The 12,150-nt window shown below is 43.3% G+C and overlaps 1 protein-coding gene across 4 annotated transcripts in view; it reads right to left on the bottom strand.

Annotated features, from left to right (window-relative positions):
• CYFIP2 (cytoplasmic FMR1 interacting protein 2) overlaps window positions 1-12,150 on the bottom strand; it is a 63,896-nt gene that overhangs the window by 6,077 nt on the left and 45,669 nt on the right. For 3 of the 4 annotated variants that reach the window (XM_083726205.1, XM_083726207.1, XM_083726206.1), the window contains exons 25-28: window positions 11,339-11,429; window positions 10,218-10,348; window positions 5,742-5,814; window positions 5,221-5,315 (exon numbers count right to left, since the gene is read on the bottom strand). In XM_083726205.1, coding sequence (XP_083582331.1) covers window positions 5,221-5,315; window positions 5,742-5,814; window positions 10,218-10,348; window positions 11,339-11,429 — 390 coding nt within the window. The remainder of the gene's footprint in view (window positions 1-5,220; window positions 5,316-5,741; window positions 5,815-10,217; window positions 10,349-11,338; window positions 11,430-12,150) is intronic. The other variant, XM_083726208.1, reaches the window with a different exon arrangement.

Raw genomic sequence — 12,150 nt, 5'->3', positions numbered from 1 at the left:
GCTATGCAAGGGCGCTTTGTTACTGCAGTTTGTAGTGTATGTTATATTATGATCATGTCTTTTACATGCCTATTCATTAGACTGTTGTTAATAACAGCGGGTTATTGTGAAATATTAATCAAAATATGCACTTCCACACTAGTTATTTGATATATGCTCTTTAGGATGTTTTAAAATATACAACTGAATGTGCAAGTTTAGCTTTGATGATCAGGGATGCCATCCTCTATGAATATTTTAAATTCGGACAGATACTAAAAGGGAACCAGGGTTCCAATCATTGTTTTGTATGTATTTTAGTTATATTGACTAGAAAATGATGGCTGGTTAAAAATAAGATAAATGGGTAAATAGGTTTTCTCCCATTTGTTAATAATCTCAAAAGATGAATTTAAAAAGCATTGACAAGTTAAGATTCCTCCACCCACCCAGTTTTCTAACACTCACTGCTAGAGGGGACCTCCTCCACATTTTACAATAGAAACAGGGCAGTGTATTTGCAGACTGAAATGAAGGAGGGTCACACAGGACCACTGCCTGGAGAATTGCACTCCTAAGTTGTAAGCTTTTGCTTGATGTAGAACAGTAAGATGAGTAGAATACAAATACGCAGCACAGAAATGGGAGGCAGGATGGCAGGATGAGATGTGGCAGCACGGGGAACAACTAAAGGCACTTCAGCCATCATACAGTTATGTCATCTCAACCCTATGTAGGTGGTATATAGCAGTAACTGCTGATAATGTAGTTGCAACCAACCAAAAGCACAGCAGGATGGATTTGACCTATTCGCTCTGAAGGGGATGTTGCAGCACCATTTTGGCACAAGCCATTCGTCATGTTGCTCCAGCTTCACACAACTTTATGACCAGAATGTCAACAATCCCATTAAAGACCCTTCCATCATTCCCTAGTGGTGGTGAGCTATATCTGACTTTTTGGTATGTAACATGGAATTGTTTCAATTCTGGATTCTTGGCATGGCTGACTTTAAGTAAACTGGTCCATTTTTAAAAAACACATTCACCCTTTTTCTTTTTGTATCTTCACCGACTAAAACTGGAAGACAGAGAAAATTATGACTAGACTGTCCTATCCAGGAGTAAGACAAGTGATATACAGTAAGGCAAAATGTTAACTCCATATGTTTCTTAGTTCTTGCATATCAAGGATTCTTAAGTGGGAATCGTACATAACCCCCCCCCCCAAGGGTAAATCCCATTGCTGCTGAATGGGTTGAGCAGCTGTTGTTTGTAACAGTGGTGAACAGTGGTGTTCAGATGCAGCTAGATTTCTTCATTAAAGTAAAAATACACCAACAGGAGGGTCACAGGCTCCCCTACCTGGCTGCAGAGTACCAACAGACTCCCAACATTCCCAGAAAGTTTCCCAGACCTGATACTATCTCAACTATTTTTCAGTTAGTAAATACTAAGATTAGGAGTTCCACCAGTGTTATCTAAGACACAGCTACAAGGACATTCTGTTGGAGAAGTAATTAATACTCAACAGAAAGCAAGTGTGAAGAGAGGAAAGTCAAATTACTGTACAGAACCTTTTCAGATAGAGGCTTGGATCCGAAGAAGAACCAGAGGAAGGAAGTTGGTGGAATGTGACTTTCTCACCCTCTCCTTCCCCCAGAAAGCCTTACTTAAAGCTTTGGTATGGGAGGATGAAGGGGAGAGGGCAAAAAAATTGGGTGGAGGAACCTTCCATGGGCCAAGCTCTGTTACCATTCTCAATGTATATTGGAGCCAAGTACTGTTGATGTTCTTCTGACATTTCCCACAATAAAATGCAAAGATGCATGCAGCTCCCCATTGTGCACATGCCTGAATGTTGAGAGATCCATTTCTGCCCTTCATACTAACTTCTGCCCTATCATGGGAAGCACTGGTGGAATACAGCTCTTAAAACAGGCCAACTAACCTACTTTCATCAACTGAATGGGAAGTTCGCCCACCCCAGGTTTGGACAGTTGTCTCACAGCAACTAACTCCTCCTATTAATCAGGTGTAAATGGATATAAAGGAAGCAGGTCTGTGGCTCCTGTGCCTATGAAGAAGTTGACGGGATTTGTGTGCCTCTTGCCCTGGGTTGTTTATGTGCACATCCAGCCCAACGATATCCCCCCCATGACAAAGGAGTAGGAGCTGCGAATGCACATAATGTCTGAGGCAAGTGCTCCATGTGGAAGTCCAATCTGCACAGTCTTTCAACCCATGCTCTCTTTGGAGAAAGAGAGAGAGAGAGAGAAAGAATGAATTACACAAGAGTGATCTGCCGGCATCAAACGTTACATTAAATGTGTGTTGAGGGTTGCGGAATGCACTTCTGCGAAACAGAATTAGGATTACTGGGACAACGTAAATTGAAAGAAGACTTGCAAAATAGAGCTTCCCTTTTCCTTGTTCTTTCTACATGGGCACAGGGAATATTTACAGCCCTCCTGAAATCAGGGTTTGAAGAAATGCTATGTTTAGGTGTTTGAAAGTCTCAAATAAATCTAATAAGAAGTAAATGAATAAGCTAGTTAGGAGGACAAATTCAACAAAGAGAGCCACATTCAACAAAGCAGCTGCACTCGCAGGAACTGGTGTGATGAGTCCTGCTGGCGCAATGGGACTTTAACCCCTCTCCTCCTCCATGTCCGCCTAAACTGGCTCTGGGAGGACTGGAGAACCCCCAGAACATCATGTGCAGGGGAGAGAGGGGAGATTGTTCTCCTGGGCAAGCTGAAACACTTGCGCTGATGGGACAGTTGGAAGACTGTAATGTTGAATTCCTATGTCCTACTATCCCACTATTTTATGTATGTAATGGATGTTTAACTGCGCATCCAAAGCTCTCTAACTGCTTATACATGTTTTTGAATCTACTGCCTTGGTTGTCAGCCTAATTCCTTTGATTAAGGAAACAGAACACAATATAATAGATTACTTGGCGGATATGGGTCTTTGGATGATGTAAGATGAACACTGCTGGATCCAAGCAGGGGTCTATCTAGTTCAGCATCCTGTTTCCCACAGTGACCTACCAGATGTCTCAGTAAATTTTCCAAGCAGGACACAAGGCCAAGAGCCCCAACCTGCTGTTGTTCCCCAGTGACTACATACAGCCATCACGACTATTAGCCATTAATATTGATAGCCTTGTCAATGGTGTACATTAGGACCAGAAAATTCTTATAGGGATTCCCAGTTAAATGGTCTGTGGATGTGGAGAAGTGCCTGGGTGGGAGGCCATGGAAACCCATTCAGCACTGGCAAGGAACTCACAGCTGCCAGGAGGGATATGGCGCGGCAAGGAGGTTGGTATTGTCAGCCTCTTGCCACCTCTCCCTGCGGGAAAGCACCACTGACTCACATGCTAGGAAGTTAGCATAGTGGCTTTGCCCTGCCTGGCAAGCTGCTTCTGGTACTGGAAAAAGGGTTCCCCAGGGAGATCCTGATCACATCTCTCTTACATCACATTCAATTTGACCATAAGTTAAGCACTCTTGCCTGTCACTGATCACAGTCATACACTGTATATGCTTAAGGCTGCAGCCCTATACTGAATACCTGAGAGTAAGTTCTACTCAACTCAGTGGGACTGATTGCATAGGAGTACACTTTAAATTTCTTTTACTGAATCAATAGGATCACCAAGAGTGCTCAAATTTTTCTGGCTTGTTACTCTGTTTTATCTCCCCTACGAAGAAAATTGATGTAGAAAATAATAGGACAAGCTAACAGACTCGGAAATTTGAGTGGAAAGTTATACAGACAGTTAACTAAGCATTACATACACAAAGGCACACAACCGCAGACACATAACCATCCTTATGATTTTTTTCCTTTGAATAAAATGCCCCCATTCTGCTGGTTGTAAAGGCAAGAAAGCTCCACCTATTTCAGTCACCTGCTGCGAGCCAAACCACCCATTCAAAATTCAGACCACAAGCAGAGAGCAGGTGCGCTGTAGAGCAAATAGCTTCAGATGACTCATGCAAGTGAGCCAAGCCACAGGCTGCAGAGAAGGGATAAGAAATATTTGGCCTTCCAGAGGTTGCTGGACTCCAAATCCCTTCAGCCTCAGCCAATATGGCCAAAGGTTGGGGAAAGACAACCATTCAACAACCTCTGAAGGGTCACAGGTTCACAACGCCTGTTGTAGAAGAAAGAACATCTCCCAGGCCAATCTGCTTGGAAGTAATTCCTTATTGCCTCTAGATCTGACAATTATTCAGAGCCACTTTCTGTGTTCTTTTTTAGGTGCACAACTATCATTTTTAGGTATACATCTCATAAAATTAACTGTATATGGAAACATGCATGACAGATGTACCCTCTTCAGAGATCCAGGACTGGTTGCAGCTCTCTGTTGAGAGTACTCTAGGTGGCAAATGTAAGTTTTCCTGCCACATAATGTGCATAGTGACTTTCAGACCAAGGGTGGTATCTGACTAACTTGTTCTGCCAATGCAAGGATTTCCACTCGCTCAACAAAACTCCCCCATCATCTCCCTGTGCCCTCCTCAAAGCTCCTTCAGAGAGTTGGAGAAAGCCCCAGAATAGTTGAGGGTTCACAAGGGGAGAGGTTCCGTTGTGCAAATGATGGAACCTTGCACTGATGGAACATGTTAGCTGGATACTACCCCAAATGGCCAACAAAGAGTACACACTCTTAAGTATCTTAGACATATGTTGGAGGCAGTGAAGCTGGCAAGTTGATCACAACTGATGTCGGAAGTGCTGTAATATGCTATAAGCCAGGTGTCAGGGCATAGAAGATTTGCCACTGCAATGCCACAGTGCTGGGTTTTACAGGAATAAGAGACAGGGTTTTAATTGTGGTCCTATTTGTGATCATGCGGCAGCAGATTTGAAACAGGAGCGATTGTTCATGTGAACCCGTATTTTGACTCAAAATCCATTTGGAATAGCCCAATAACAGGATCGTGGCAATCAGGAACAAACTGATTCTTTTTTATCTTTGCCGTAGTTAGCTTCTGAGTGATATCAGGGGCCATCATGAAACACACACAGTGCACTGATCCTCACTAAAGCTAATTTAATTTTGCTTGGTAACAGTGAAATATCTATGGACAAACTATACCGTGTCAGTATCCAGAAAGACTTCTTGTAGCTCAGAGATAATCTGGGAATTGCAGGCGTGGGGGGGGGGGGTAGTGTGAAATTTTTAGTTACCCCGTGTGGGTTTCAATGTCATCCTTACCTGCGGTGTTCCCAGCCTCTCTATTAGGGGAACCAGGTGAAGTGGGGCATATTTGGCTTCGAGACGCTTCATGCGTACCTCCAAGCGTTCTCCTTCTGTTAAGCGAGCAGCAAACAGTGAAATGAGAAAGCAAAACGGGAAAAAAAATTCCAGCATTTCAGAGTCACCTCCCAACCATTATCCAATTCTGGGACCAGTGTGACGGAACAAAAGCAGGGTAGCGCATCGCGAAGAAGGGACTCTGCGATTTACAGCCGCAACACCAGCACACTTGTAAAAGGATCTTGTTTTGAAAGCAAACATCTTGCTTTTGCCGAGAAGGGTTGCAAAAAGTTACCTTTCATGAGGACTGCTCAGCAGGGCGACTAGTAAATTCAGTTCAATGAATGGCTGACTAGTGCTAAGGGCCTAAGCAAGTTTCGTTGAAACTTATTGATTGCCAGCTATGTCTCTGCAGCTCTAAAGGTTTAACACATCTATGGGAATAATGACTGACATCTGACCACCTCTCCACTCCTTACCTTTGATGTAGACCCTGGGCAAAATATTTTGGAAGGGAGCAGCATGCAGCAAATCACACACTTCTTCCTGGGACTGAGGCAGGAGGAAGAAAGATAAAAGGTGTTAAAAATTCCCCGTGGGACTAGTTGTTCAGCTGTCTGAAAGACTTGGGGTGACCATACTGATCTATGTTCCTCCAGAGGGCTTATTCAAATATAGCCCAATCTCATGGGTGACAGAACTGGAAGAGAATGCCTTTTGAATCCATGTTAAGATTATGCAAACCAATACAAGATTTTTTTTTAAAAAAAACTATGGTAAAATCTGGAGCTTTGCTGTGGTTCTTTAACTCATCTAGTAATAGGATCTAAGGCAAGGATGGATAACGGTCCAAACCCTGTGGCTGAACAGTGCAACACTCTGCCAGGATTCCAGATAAGTGCTGCTCAACCTCATTCTACCTTGTGTGACTGTCTGCACCAAGGTATACCTTGTGTGGTTAGAAACATTTACACATGGTCTCCACTTGTAAACCTAAACCACTTACAAGTAACTTGTGACAAAAGCAGTATATAAGCAGTAATAATTTATACCCCGCCCATCTGGCTGGCTTTCCCCAGCCACTCTGGGCAGCTTACAACCCAAAAAAAATTGTAAAACATTAGACATTAGACACTTCCCTAAACAGGACTGCCTTCAGATGTCTTCTAAAAGTCAGATAGTTGTTTACTTCCTTGACATCTGATGGGAGGGTGTTCCACAGGGCGGGCGCCACTACCGAGAAGGCCCTCTGCCTGGTTCTCCAAAGACCTCTCTGAAGAGGATGACGACTTAGCAACTGCAGAACTTCAGAAGGACAGCTCAGGCCTTGCAGTGTATAAACTGAGCCACCTAACACTCAGAGCAGTTCTCTCTTCCATCAGCTTGCCAATGAAGAAAGAGAAGGCACAATCTATGGACATCTCCATACAGTACTACAGTAAAATAACCCTTTACATTTTATGAAACTCAGGATAAGTTAGTAGTGGGTCTTCTGACAAACCCAGGCCCTACTAGTAGACATCATGGCGATATTAAGCTCTATTGCATTTATATCTGCTGTCCTAAATAACTCCTACTGGGAATTAGCCTAGGTCCTCAAAACCTCAGGGTCAAACTAGAAATGGCACTGGAAAATATCACAGATATCCCAGTTTTCAATACATAAAAGCCACCAGAGGGGTGGAGGTGCCACTTGGATGGTGCTTGTGGCACTGGGCAAAGGGTATTAACTCTTCCACCACACTGTTTTCTTGATTAAAATTCCCTTCCCCCAACCCCCCTGCTAATTACCACCCAGAGGAAAATATATAACTACCAGGTTACGCATTGCGGTAATCCAAATTACACACACCTCTCAAGTTGGCTTTTAATTAAAAAAAAAAAAAAAAAAAGCAGAACATCCTGTTCATAGATCTTTAAGTCTAGTTTGCCCTGAGGCTGACCCTGCTTTCGTTACTTGGGACTGGCATTCTGGACCTGTTACCTGATACTGTGTGACTCCAGCTAACACCTCAGCTTGGGGCTTAAAATGGCAAGCTTAAAGACAGTCAATGTCCCTCATGTATCCGGACCCAGCATTGCAGAGAATTTTAACGAGGTACAGACTTTCCCAGTACAAAGCCCAGAGCAAGAATCCTAGACAGGGACACTGCCTGGTATGAAAAGCGAAACAGCTTCCCCTGGTGTGTTCTGGGGCCTTTGGGAGAGGGCCGCTGCTGCAGACACATCCAATACCTTGCCACTGAAAGCAGTTTGGAAAAACTGCTCTAAGACTCACACACACACAAAAAAGACTGTCTGGTGGTTCATTCCAAGGAACAAAGAGAATGCAAATGTCTGCTTGGCACCACATTTATAAAACACTTAGAAGCCAGTGTAGTGCATGTAAATTGGAGACTGCAAAAAAATCACTGCAATTAATCATTGCAACCGTCTCTAGGTTTAGAAAACACTGTGTCTTGGGAGGGCCTCTGTAGCTCTGTGGCTGTAAGGCCTATGTTGATGAATGAGAAACCTTACATAATGTCATATGTATGCTTGGTTTTATGATGCTCTACAAAAGGCATTTACTGTTGATGCAAGCAGATAGTTAAGACCTACAAATGTTAATGAGGAGAGAGAAATAAATAGTATCAAAATTTCAATCCTCAGCACGCTCTTTTGGTAGTAAGACCCAAGAGACCTTAGGAGGGACTTACTTCCAAGTAGCCATGCTTTTGGACTAGGCTGGAAGAGGCCGAGAGGGAACCACAGAAGAATGAGAAGCAACTTGAAAACACATACAGATATTCAAAGGTAATCCAAAGTGCAGACATACAAAGAGGCAAGACCTGGGAAGCAATAATGCTGGAGGAGACTTGAGTAATGGTTGGCAGCAAATTCTGCATGAGTCTACAGGGCGGCACAGCAACAAAGTAAACCACGATGGCTGCAGGCTGCATGCAAAGAGGCAAGACGCTGCAAAAGGGGGAGGTGCCAATATATCTCTGTGCGAGGACACATTCAGAATGCTGTGATCAATTCTCCAATCACCAGCCATGCCTTGTAGTGTCAAAAATACGTGCACAGTTCCCTCATCTAAAGCCTTGGCTGCTTACCAAAAATAGCACAATGAACATCCTAGAAGATGGGTTTCAACTTCCATTGCAATACTTAATAAATAGTTAACTGTCTCATGGTATGTGACTGCTTCCTACTTTTCAAGAAACCCCATGCTAAATGTCCAATCTCATCTCGAAAACAGAGGGGAGGCCTTCATTGCTGACTATGGCAGAAGGAATTCTCCTTCCATAGCGGGCAATGAAGAAGGCGTCCGTCAGTCCACATCTCTTATGTTTAACTATCTGTGCTCTGTGGCACATCCCAAGCACAAGTTAATAGATTAGTAAATTGATAGATTAGTTTGTCCTTGGAAAAGGAAATGGGTTTCTTTCTTTTTTATTAATCATACAAGAAATTAAGTGGCATTATGATGTTCAGGAAATCATGAATTCAGAAGGTCTTTGTGAAAAGACCACTCTATGATTAGCAAAACCACTAGTACTCTGGAACTTTTATCCATAATAATAACAACAACAACAATAACAACAACAACAACAGTGAAATTTAAGAAAAGTAAGCTTGTGTCGAAATGTTCTCTCTTCAGTCACAAGCAGGAAATATATAGACACTCATAGAGGAAAAATTAATAAATCAGTCATATCGAACACAGTAACCAAATTTGTATTGGATTGAGTTATGTGTGCCTTTATGGCCATCAGAAAGTACAAAGGAATGATTCATTTTACATTATTTAATCCAAATCTTCACTGATGAACTTAGAACTGAGAGAAAGACTGGATAGGTTTATTCACATACAACACATATAATTTCTGCTGATCATCCTTTCCCAGACTATGACCCTGATGCGCTTACCTCCATGCTGCTATTGGCATTTTCCTCCTATATCAAAATAGTATTGGCTCCCTAATACACTAATGATGTGTCTCTACTATGAGAAGCAACTCAGTGAATAAGTATCCAGTAAGGGGGTGGGGGAGGCTGTTGTGCACATTCAAGGGCACGTTAACATTATGCAGATCAGAAGAACCAACATAGCCACAATGGGAGAAAATGCCATTCAAGAGAGCTATGATACAGTCAAGCATCCCAAGAAGACACATTCTTCCTCTTAAGAGAAGATGGGATGCACCAAACGGATTGGGCTGGGCACTAAGGGATATCCAGAAAGCAACTATCCACACTCATGGTTTGGTGCTGGTGCTAAACCAGGTGTGCAGGAAGCAGTACAGTGGAGGTACTTTAAGAATTCAGGCACTGTGTTTGCAAATTCAAACAGCAATGTCATGCAAAGTATGCAACCTGTACAGATATCACTATTATACTAGCAATCCTGAAGTGGGGTCTATAAGAACAGGCAAGGGACCGGCAAAGGATGAAGTCGAAGGGATACATAGACTGTTTGGATTAACTCCGAGCAGGGTACATACCCATACCACATAAAAATGCCATGCAAATGAGAGTCCCCAAACCCCCCTTTATCCCTATAGCTCCATGCCATGTGTATGTAACACACTAAATCCACAACGAAGCCTCATGATGATCTGTTCTTCCAAACCAGTTAAAAGCACAGAGCCTTTCTGTTCCTGAAACCACTCCACAATCCCCACCACTTTCATGTTAATTTAATTCCCACATGCCACGGTTTGTACATTCTGATTTCCACCAGCTATCTCCTCAAGTCTATTCTCATTAAAATGGCTTTACAACCGATGCCAAACCATTTAAAAACACACACACACACACACACACACACACACACACGGTGCCACCCTCATTAATTAAATCACAGCTGCATCAACATATTAACTGAACTGGGTGAGCTCATCTGGTTGGTTGGTTAATTTATCTATTTAAAACCCTGCCAATTTTTGAAAGAATTCATTTTAACTCACCAAGGCCTGCTCTATGAGAAGGCAGAAAAGAATGGCATTACCCACTTCTCTCAGACTCTGGAACACATCAGTCTTGAGCTCTGCATACTCAATTATGTCCTTCAGCTGGTGATGGAAAAACTCCAGGATTCCTGGTAAGAAGCAAAAGAGATAGGAAAAAATTAACTAGGGATCGATATGATAGGAAAGAAGGGTACCAACTGCGAAGAGCAAGTTGGTGTTGCCTTTGGAAGTAGCTGTGGTCCTGAGCGCCTGCCTCATACACTCTCCTTTCATTTCAACCTTCTTAGAAGTCTATGGCTCAGGCTGCTCCCACACCTGAAGAGCAATGCTGTGGAAGGACGCTACTGACAGCCAATCATACCCGGAAAAAAGTAGGGGAAAGAGAAAGATACTCCAGATGCCTCTGTTTCTTGTGAGCTCAAGATGTTAGGAAATATTACTTTCTCTAAGGCCCTGTACACAGTAGGCAAAAGAACAACAACAAAACCACTGCAAACTAGAGGATTCCTACTTGGAATTTAGTGACCTTCTAGTCCTACATTGTGGCCCAAGGGCAACCTGGCAGGAGCTGAGAATAGCAAACAGGGCAGGGGTGGAGCAAACCTATATAGCCCCATCAATTCAGACTAGGTCAGCATTGACATAACATGTGCTGACATGCTGATGCTGGTGTTCCACCACCGTCCAGGCCAAATACAACTCCATCCCCACCTGAAATCTCTTGGGGTAGGTGGACAGAACAGCTTTCTTGAATGATAACCTGGCTATCTGCTCCTGGCGGGATGTCAGCATGGACTCTCCATAATCTTTAGTCTTTTAGGAGACTTCTCCACACATCGACATCAACAAACTGAAACCACAGGAAAAGGCAGTGCGGTGTAATGGACTGAACACTGGACCTATGCCAAGGACATCGAGGTTCAAACCTCTATTGTTATGAAGGTTGCCTTAGGCAAGCAACTATCTCTTGGCTTAACTTATTTTAGAGCAGGATAACCGCACATAAGCCATCCTGAGCAGAATGGTGAAAGTGCATTAATACAAATTTCACAGATAAAGATGCACATAGGGAAGAACTGACATTGACAGCCATCTCATGAAGCATTCCAAGTACCAACCTGGAGATCCATACTCATGCCTTGGCAGGCGGCAGATCTTTGGCATCACCTCTATCAAGGTTTTCACATACTGAAGGATGGTCCCTTGCAACTACCAGAAGGAGAGGAACACAAAGGTCAGCTCTAGAAGATCAGCATAAACTTGGAAGCTTATTCAGTTTTACAAAGTGGCCACAGATGCGGTTATGAAAATGATTTACAACAATGGTGTTCCTTTTTTAAAAAAGTTCTAAACAAAGCTTCAGGGGACCCTGGGGAATGGTTGTGGCTTAGTGGTAGAGCATCTAGTTCAGTGTTACAGCCTCTAGGGATGGGAGAGGACCGTGTCTGAAATCCTGGACAGCTGCTGCCAGTCATCACAGAAAATACTGAACTGGAGGGAATATTGGTCTGACTCAGTATAAGGCAGCTTCCTATGTTTCTAATTGCAAAGTGAGGTCTGGGGAGATCAGAGACTGATATAAATGTGCACTGCAGATACAGGTCCAGGAACATCTTCCATTTCCCAAGTTCCTGGTGCTTAATTTTGTTCTCATTGTCTTTGCTCCAATACAATGTAATCGGAGTCCAGAACAGAATATTTTCAGTGGAGATACTCTGCCAACTCAAAACAGGCATCTCAATGTAATGGGAATTACCGTATTTTTCGCCCTATAGGACACACTTTTTCCCCTCCAAAAATGAAGGGGAAATGTGTGTGCGTCCTATGGGGCGAATGCAGGCTTTCGCTGAAGCCTGGTGTGCACCGACCCCTCTCGCTCTCCAGGCTTCGCGGACCTCTCCGCAAGCAGCGGGAGCATTCCTGCTGCTTG

Source organism: Podarcis gaigeae, assembly GCF_964106915.1.
Source record: "Podarcis gaigeae genome assembly, chromosome: 2".
In the NCBI taxonomy this organism is placed as follows: Eukaryota; Metazoa; Chordata; class Lepidosauria; order Squamata; family Lacertidae; genus Podarcis; species Podarcis gaigeae.
The sequence above is the reverse complement of the archived record's forward strand: the minus strand, read 5'-3'. Positions and strand labels throughout refer to the sequence as shown.